Source organism: Takifugu rubripes, chromosome 7, assembly GCF_901000725.2.
Source record: "Takifugu rubripes chromosome 7, fTakRub1.2, whole genome shotgun sequence".
Taxonomy (NCBI): domain Eukaryota; kingdom Metazoa; phylum Chordata; class Actinopteri; order Tetraodontiformes; family Tetraodontidae; genus Takifugu; species Takifugu rubripes.
Window position 1 is genome coordinate 17345409 of NC_042291.1, and position 8936 is coordinate 17354344.

At 51.2% G+C, this 8936-nt stretch overlaps 1 protein-coding gene across 1 annotated transcript; it reads left to right on the plus strand.

Moving 5' to 3' along the window:
* The first annotated feature begins 3471 nt into the window (after positions 1–3471).
* LOC115250553 (cbp/p300-interacting transactivator 3-like) lies at positions 3472–6051 on the plus strand. Its single transcript, XM_029839486.1, has 2 exons — positions 3472–3686; positions 4311–6051. Exon 2 carries the CDS (start codon positions 4316–4318, stop codon positions 5117–5119), a length of 804 nt encoding a protein of 267 aa, XP_029695346.1. The 5' UTR covers positions 3472–3686; positions 4311–4315; the 3' UTR covers positions 5120–6051.
* Positions 6052–8936: the final 2885 nt, after the last annotated feature.

Consider the following 8936-nt stretch of genomic DNA (forward strand, 5'->3'; position numbering starts at 1 on the left):
CCAAAAGTCACAAGTTGTGGGCAATGACTGAAAGAACAAGGTCATAACAAGGTCTGTTTCTTCTGCTCCCTTCGAGAGAAGCTTGCTCATCTGGGGGCTCACCGTTGAGATGTGGCCCTGCCACATCAGGAGGTTCCATCATCTGGTTAGAATGTCTCCTGGAGGTCTCCCTAGACAGGTTTTCTGTGCACATCCCACCAAGAGAAGGCCTCTGGAAAGAGCAAGGACATGCTGGATCTGTGTGGCAGTGGGCCCAAGAGCATCGAAGGATCTCCCCAAAAGTGTTGGAGAAACGGGACAGAAGTCCGAGCCCATCCGCCACCACAAATGCCAAAAAGAATGGATGAATTCCACTGGAATCATTTTCATTCACAATATTCCATTTATGGAACCTAGGATATGTCATTCAAATGTTACATTTATTATTTTGAAAAGTTTATTTCGATAAGGTAATTTAAGGAGTAAAAACTGCAAAGGCCGATACGCTCCTGTTTGAAATGAACGCATCCTGCAATTTCAGCAGTTTATGGGATGTTTTACAACGGTGAAGAGGGTCCCCTCTTTCTTGGTGCAATAAAATTCACATGTACACTTAAACACAGCGTCCAAATCAATAAAGGGCTAAATGCACATAAAAGTACACGTGCACAACTGAAGTATACCCTAAAGTCTAGTCCCCTTTAGAAAACCCCTAAATGCACATCTTCCCCCCAAATCCCAAACGTGTGGACATCAGTGGGAACATTGATGTCCTCTCCAATAGAGACGCTGCCATGAGGAGCTTCTGTCCCTGACTTCAATTTAAAATCCTCGTTGGTCGTATCAGGCTGCAGACATATTGTTCAGATAGTCCATCATACCATGGACAGGGGCGCATGGACAGGGGCGCATGGACAGGGACGCATGGGCAGGGGCGCATGGGCAGGGGCGCATGGGCAGGGGCGCATGGACAGGGGCGCATGGGCAGGGGCGCATGGGCAGGGCCGCATGGGCAGGGACCCATGGGCAGGGACGCATGGGCAGGGACGCATGGGCAGGAACGCATGGGCAAGGACGCATGGACAGGGACGCATGGGCAGGGACGCATGGGCAGGGACGCATGGGCAAGGACGCATGGACAGGGGCGCATGGGCAGGGACCCATGGGCAGGGACGCATGGACAGGGGCGCATGGACAGGGACCCATGGGCAGGGACGCATGGGCAGGGCCGCATGGGCAGGGGCGCATGGACAGGGGCGCATGGACAGGGGCGCATGGGCAGGGGCGCATGGGCAGGGGCGCATGGACAGGGGGGCAGGGGCGCATGGGCAGGGGCGCATGGGCAGGGGCGCATGGACATGGGCGCATGGGCAGGGGCGCATGGGCAGGGACGCATGGACAGGGGCGCATGGGCAGGGGCGCATGGGCAGGGGCGCATGGACAGGGGCGCATGGACAGGGGCGCATGGGCAGGGGCGCATGGACAGGGGCGCATGGACAGGGGCGCATGGGCAGGGGCGCATGGGCAGGGGCGCATGGACAGGGGGGCAGGGGCGCATGGGCAGGGGCGCATGGGCAGGGGCGCATGGACAGGGGCGCATGGGCAGGGGCGCATGGGCAGGGGCGCATGGACAGGGGCGCATGGGCAGGGGCGCATGGGCAGGGGCGCATGGACAGGGGCGCATGGGCAGGGGCGCATGGGCAGGGGCGCATGGGCAGGGGCGCATGGGCAGGGGCGCATGGGCAGGAACGCATGGGCGCATGGACATGGGCACATGGACAGGGACGCATGGACAGGGGCGCATGGACAGGGACGCATGGACAAAGGCGCATGGGCAGGGACGCATGGACAGGGGTGCATGGACAGGGACGCATGGGCGGGGACCCATGGGCGCATGGACAGGGACCCATGGACAGGGGCGCATGGACATGGGCGCATGGGCAGGAACGCATGGGCAGGGACGCATGGGCAGGGGCGCATGGACATGGGCGCATGGGCATGGGCGCATGGGCAGGGACCCATGGACAGGGACGCATGGACAGGGACGCATGGACAGGGACGCGTGCAACAATCCAGTGTTCACAAAAGCAGGTGGTCAAGCGTCCATCACAGTCGTTATAGTGCTGCTGCAGCCAAGAGGGACAGAAAAAGCCCCGTTCCTCTGCCCCCCCATAACCCCCCCATCATCCATCATCCATCATCCATCATCCATCCATCCATCCATCATCCATCATCCATCCATCCATCCATCATCCATCATCCATCCATCATCCATCATCCATCCATCCATCATCCATCATCCATCCATCCATCATCCATCATCCATCCATCCATCATCCATCATCCATCCATCATCCATCCATCCATCCATCCATCCATCCACCCATCATCCATCATCCATCCACCCATCATCCATCCATCCATCCATCCATCCATCCACCCATCATCCATCCACCCATCATCCATCCATCCATCCATCCATCCATCCACCCATCATCCATCCACCCATCATCCATCATCCATCCACCCATCCACCCATCCATCCATCCATCCACCCATCATCCATCCATCCACCCATCATCCATCATCCATCCACCCATCATCCATCCATCCATCCATCCATCCACCCATCATCCATCCACCCATCATCCATCATCCATCCATCCATCCACCCATCATCCATCCATCCATCCATCATCCACCCATCCATCCATCATCCATCCATCCATCCATCATCCATCCCCCCATCATCCCTCCATCCATCCATCATCCACCCATCCATCCATCATCCATCCATCCATCCATCATCCATCCCCCCATCATCCCTCCATCCATCCATCCCCCATCATCCATTAAGTGAATGACTCACTCTTTGAGATCAAGTTTGAAAACTAGACAGATTTGTGTGTGTGTGTGTGTGTGTGTGTGGTGCTCCACGTTTCTACAGTAGCCCAGAACGGACAATCGGACTTGACTCAATGATACACCACTGGACGACTCGTCCCCCACAGGAGGACTAGTCCACCACAGGACGACTCGTCCACCACAGGACGACTCGTCCCCCACAGGAGGACTAGTCCACCACAGGAGGACTAGTCCACCACAGGAGGACTAGTCCACCACAGGACGACTCGTCCACCACAGGACGACTCGTCCCCCACAGGAGGACTAGTCCACCACAGGAGGACTAGTCCACATACTCACACTCAGGCCAGTGGACCAAACAGAACATGAAACCCGGCTCTGCGTCGATATCCGGACTATAGAAACACTGAACAATATCTGGATTCAATATTACACCAGGTTCGATGAATGGTGAAATTATGGCTGTTTTCAAACTTCTGCGACTATTTTAGACGAACAAGATGCCAAAATAAAAGGGGGGGGGGGGGGGGGGGGGGGTTAAATTGGCTCGTGCGTCACAGCCCTTCTCTCTACGCCCCTGCACAATTGTGTGAAACGGGGCCAATCGGAACAAAGACGCGCAGGACGAGGCTCCACCTCGCAGCTTTTAGATGTTCATAATCTCCGAGTTGACCCAGAAACCAGGCAGTCGTGAGCAGGTCTGATGCGGCAGTCTTTGTGCGCCGTCCCCGCGTGAGCATGAAGCTTTAAGGAGTATCCCGAGCAGATCCAGAGGAGCTTCGCTGTGCACGGAAGTGCGTCGATAGACGCAAAGTCGCGTAACTTTGTGAAAAAGGAGCAGGGTGAGTGATTTGTATCCTCCATTTCTGACTGTGAAATTTGGCGTTTTTCTGGTTGGGGCTCGTGTTCCGAGCGGCTGCTCCTGCTCCATTGTTCGCGCTCTCCTGTCTTGAAAATCTCTCTGGTGTCGAACATGATGCCACAGTTGGAGATTATGGGATGAAAAGGGTCCAATAAAGAGACAAAAGAGCGAAAGCCGCGCGTGTCCGAGCCTGGTTCCAAATGTGGTGATTCAGCTGCTGGAGAGATGTCGCATGATGTCAGGCTTCTTTGTTACGCGCTGGCGTGCGTCAAATGTTGCTTTCATTGAAATCCCACTCGCACTGTCGTGCATGACAGACGGAAGAGCCGCGTGTGCGTTTTTAATTTCAGCGATGCTTCGTGCGTAAATCACGCACACAAAACAATGTCTCCGAGTCTGGAAACCCACCCGGGGCGTTTGTTCGGTGGCTCGAGAGAGCCGAGAGCCAGGTGTAGGCTAGGGACCTTGGTGCTAATCTGAAATTTCCAGCTCGATGTGGATTAATCACGTGAGTTGAGGCGTGAACTGGAGCTGCGATTGTTCGTGCTCGTGCTCGTGCTGTTTGTCTGTTCGCCACTTCTAATCGCGTGTTTACTCTGCTCAGGAGCGATGGCAGACCATATGATGATGCCCATCAATCACAACTCGGCTGGTGCCAGTCTCCACGGTTACAGGATGGGCATGAACGGTGGCATGCAGGCAGGTCACCAGCAGCACGCCGCCCAGCAGGGCGTGAGGACATTGCCCGGTGGTCAGATGATGCACTATGGCAGTGCCCAGGCCACCATTGAAACCACTATGAGGCAACGGCAGGGCCTGGTGGGTGGACCCATGAGTGGGGCCCAGGTGGGCCACCACCATATGACATCCAGTAACATGATTTACACCGGGCAGCAGCAGCAGCAGCCGCAGCAGCAGCAGCAGCAGCATCATCATCATCATCATCATCCTCAGCAGCAGCAGCAGCAGCATCACGTGCACGCACAGCAGCACCAGCAACAGCAGCACCAGCAGCACCAGCAACAGCAGCACCAGCAACAGCACCAGCAGCAACAGTTCATGAACGGGGGACTCACGTCTCAGCAGCTCATGGCCAGCATGCAGCTCCAGAAGCTGAACACGCAGTACCACGGACACCCACTGGGGCCTATGGCCGCCAACCACATGGGGGCCACAGCCCAGTACCGCATGAACCCGACCCATTTGGTTAGCATGCAGCACATGGCTGGGCCAACGCTGGCCCTGAATGGAATGGACGCTGACATGATTGACGAGGACGTCTTGACCTCTTTGGTCATGGAGCTCGGCTTAGACCGGGTCCAAGAGCTGCCAGAACTCTTTCTGGGACAGAATGAGTTTGACTTTATCTCAGACTTTGTCAGCAAACAGCAGCCCAGCACTGTTACTTGCTGATCTGGGACCTGGTTTTCCAAAGGCCAAAGTGAGGATTTGGAGTCCAGATTTTCCAGGGTGAAAGACGGTGCATTTTTTTTTTTTTTTTTAGATTTGTGAGCACGTCCTTGTACAAGAAAGCCAAGTTGCTACAGTGAGGAGAACTCTGGATATCTCCAGGGTGATGTCACACGGTGCTTGAGGTACGGACGCACTCGTGGCCAGATGCTGGATGGAACAACCTGGACATGAATGTAATGAAGAAACACTGAGAATCTGCAACCATCAACACTGTAGCAGCGTCGCCTGGAGTCACCAGAACCACCAGTTTATTTATTCCTGCCTGGGACGTCAGATCAACTGGAGATCACTGGATCCATTTACGATCAGATTTGATTTGTTTCCAAGAGTCGGGGCAGAAAATGAAAGTTCACTGTTGTTTTTTTGGTTTCGAGACTGAATCTGAACGTCACCAAAAGGAGCCTCTTTTCTTTCTCTGTCCTGTCCCATGTTTTCATTCAACCTCAGGTCACTTTTTTAAGAGCTTTCTTCCTAAATGTGACGTTCTCAGACCTGCTTGTACTGTAAGAAGCTGTTGTGTCCGCGCTGTTGTGTTCTATCAGAGGTGCAGAACCGCCTTAATCGCGCAGATTGTTATTTATTGGTTATTTAGATTGTCCCCTGCCTTTTTTTGTAGATAATTTTTGGGCGGTGGTTCTTTGTGAGGAGGGGTATGGAGGATCAATAAAGATGACCTGGATAGAAGTGTGACCTGTTTTTTTTTTATTCATTGTACGGTTCTTCCCCCGGGCGGTGGGGCGCCTGCTAAGCGCTAAAGCTAACCTCAGCTTGATGTTAAAATCCTGGTTTCTTTCAAGCCTTTTGTAGAAATGTATCAAAAGATATATTTATGTCTTGTAAGAATATAGTCAAAAACTCCTGCTTTAAACAAATGCATCATTTTCTTTGTGACATTCTATGTGGGGGGAAAAAGGCAGTATACTTTAGACTGGTTGGTCTCCAGCGTTTGAGTTTAGACGTGCGGTCGGGAGGAGAGAGCAGCGTTAAAGTGCGCATTAATCAAGGCCTTAACGAGTTCCACTGGACAAGATGGTGCTGCTGTTTCTCCAGTGGGCGGCTGGAGAAATGGGCTTCAGCAGGTGAACAAAAACGTCCCGCTGAGGTAAAACAGTGATTCTCTAAAGTCGCTGGCACAGTTTTGGGCCACGAGGGTGTGAAACCTCTTGATTGGGGTCCCATCCGAAGGGGCATCACCATATTTACTTTGTCACATTAACAAGAAAGGAATCGTTGAGAGTGGTGATTTTGGGGGGGTTGAGCACAATGTTGTCATTCCAAAGCAGAAACAGTGTTTTGCTCAACGGTGGAATCAACCTTGACTGGGCTGGTTTCAGTAAAATGGGTTAAAGACCAGCGTTGAGTCCAAAAGGCAGCCTCGAACATCTGCTATCGTGGCTTCACAGCATCGGTTTGGCACAGCTAACGCTAGCTAACGTTAACGCTAGCTAACGTTTGCAGCTCGCATGGTTGCTGCAAATCTGATGAGCTGATCTGGCAACTAGCACAGGGTCAGGACGCCGTCCTGCATGCATCCCATAATTGCATGCCACACAGCAAGCACCTTCTGCCGGCTAAATGAAAGGAAGAGGTTTTTAATGGCTAAGGAGCTACCAACAGTGAAGGGCAACGTTGTCCTCGTACGGACCTGCCACAGAGGCCAGACGGGCGGACTGAAGCCTCTCCAGCTCCACCCTGAGCTCTCTTCTTCAGCCTCTCCAGCTCCACCCTGAGCTCTCTTCTTCAGCCTCTCCAGCTCCACCCTGAGCTCTCTTCCTCAGCCTCTCCAGCTCCACCCTGAGCTCTCTTCTTCAGCCTCTCCAGCTCCACCCTGAACTCTCTTCTTCAGCCTCTCCAGCTCCACCCTGAGCTCTCTTCTTCAGCCGCTCCAGCTCCACCCTGAACTCTCTTCTTCAGCCTCTCCAGCTCCACCCTGAACTCTCTTCTTCAGCCTCTCCAGCTCCACCCTGAACTCTCTTCTTCAGCCTCTCCAGCTCCACCCTGAACTCTCTTCTTCAGCCTCTCCAGCTCCACCCTGAGCTCTCTTCTTCTTCTCAACATGACGTCACCAACCAACAGTTCCGTCCTGGTAGAAGCTGTGAGGTGGAGAAAAATGTCAGGATCTCTTTTACGGTGAGAAACAATTTGAAGACCACGGAAACTCATCAAGGAGGTTGGGACACAAACCCTGGGGTCACATTCCCGGGCCTGAGGAGAACCGGGTCAGATGGGCTCGACTCTACAGAACATAAAGCCCAGAACAAGCAGGGCGCCAGGATACCACAAAGGGAGCCAGTCAGTTATCCCAGTTCTATAGTTCTCCCAGTTCTATAGTTCTATCAGTTATCCCAGTTCTATAGTTCTATCAGTTATCCCAGTTCTATAGTTCTATCAGTTATCCCAGTTCTATCAGTTATCCCAGTTCTATAGTTCTATCAGTTATCCCAGTTCTGTCAGTTATCCCAGTTCTATAGTTCTATCAGTTATCCCAGTTCCATAGTTCTATCAGTTATCCCAGTTCCATAGTTCTATCAGTTATCCCAGTTCTCTCAGTTATCCCAGTTCCATAGTTCTATCAGTTATCCCAGTTCTATCAGTTATCCCAGTTCCATAGTTCTATCAGTTATCCCAGTTGTCAGTTATCCCAGTTCTATAGTTCTATCAGTTATCCCAGTTCCATAGTTCTATCAGTTATCCCAGTTCCATAGTTCTATCAGTTATCCCAGTTCCATAGTTCTATCAGTTATCCCAGTTCTATAGTTCTGTCAGTTATCCCAGTTGTCAGTTATCCCAGTTCTATAGTTCTATCAGTTATCCCAGTTCCATAGTTCTATCAGTTATCCCAGTTCCATAGTTCTATCAGTTATCCCAGTTCCATAGTTCTATCAGTTATCCCAGTTCTCTCAGTTATCCCAGTTCCATAGTTCTATCAGTTATCCCAGTTCTCTCAGTTATCCCAGTTCTATCAGTTATCCCAGTTCTAATCAGTTATCCCAGTTCTATAGTTCTATCAGTTATCCCAGTTCTATCAGTTATCCCAGTTCCATAGTTTCTACAGTTATCCCAGTTCTGATCAGTTATCCCAGTTCTATAGTTCTATCAGTTATCCCAGTTCATTAGTTCTATCAGTTATCCAGTTCTATCAGTTATCCCAGTTCTGTAGTTCTATTCAGTTATCCAGTTCTATAGTTCTATCAGTTATCCCAGTTCTATTAGTTCTATCAGTTATCCCAGTTCCATAGTTCTATCAGTTATCCCCAGTTCTATCAGTTATCCCAGTTCTATAGTTCTATCAGTTATCCCAGTTCTATCAGTTTATCACCAGTTCCATGTTCTATCAGTTATCCCAGTTCTATCAGTTATCCCAGTTCTATAGTTCTATCAGTTATCCCAGTTCTATCAGTTATCCCAGTTCTATCAGTTATCCCAGTTCTATAGTTCTATCAGTTATCCCAGTTCTATCAGTTATCCCAGTTGTCAGTTATCCCAGTTCTATAGTTCTATCAGTTATCCCAGTTCTATCAGTTATCCCAGTTCTATAGTTCTATCAGTTATCCCAGTTCTATCAGTTATCCAGTTCTATAGTTCTATCAGTTATCCCAGTTCTATCAGTTATCCCAGTTCTATAGTTCTATCAGTTATCCCAGTTCTATCAGTTATCCCAGTTCTATAGTTCTATCAGTTATCCCAGTTCTATCAGTTATCCCAGTTCCATAGTTCTATCAGTTATCCCAGTTCTATCAGTTATCCCAGTTCCATA

Coding starts and splice junctions, on each gene's coding strand:
- LOC115250553 (XM_029839486.1), top strand. CDS start 4,316: ATGGCAGACCATATGATGATGCCCATCAATCACAACTCGGCTGGTGCC.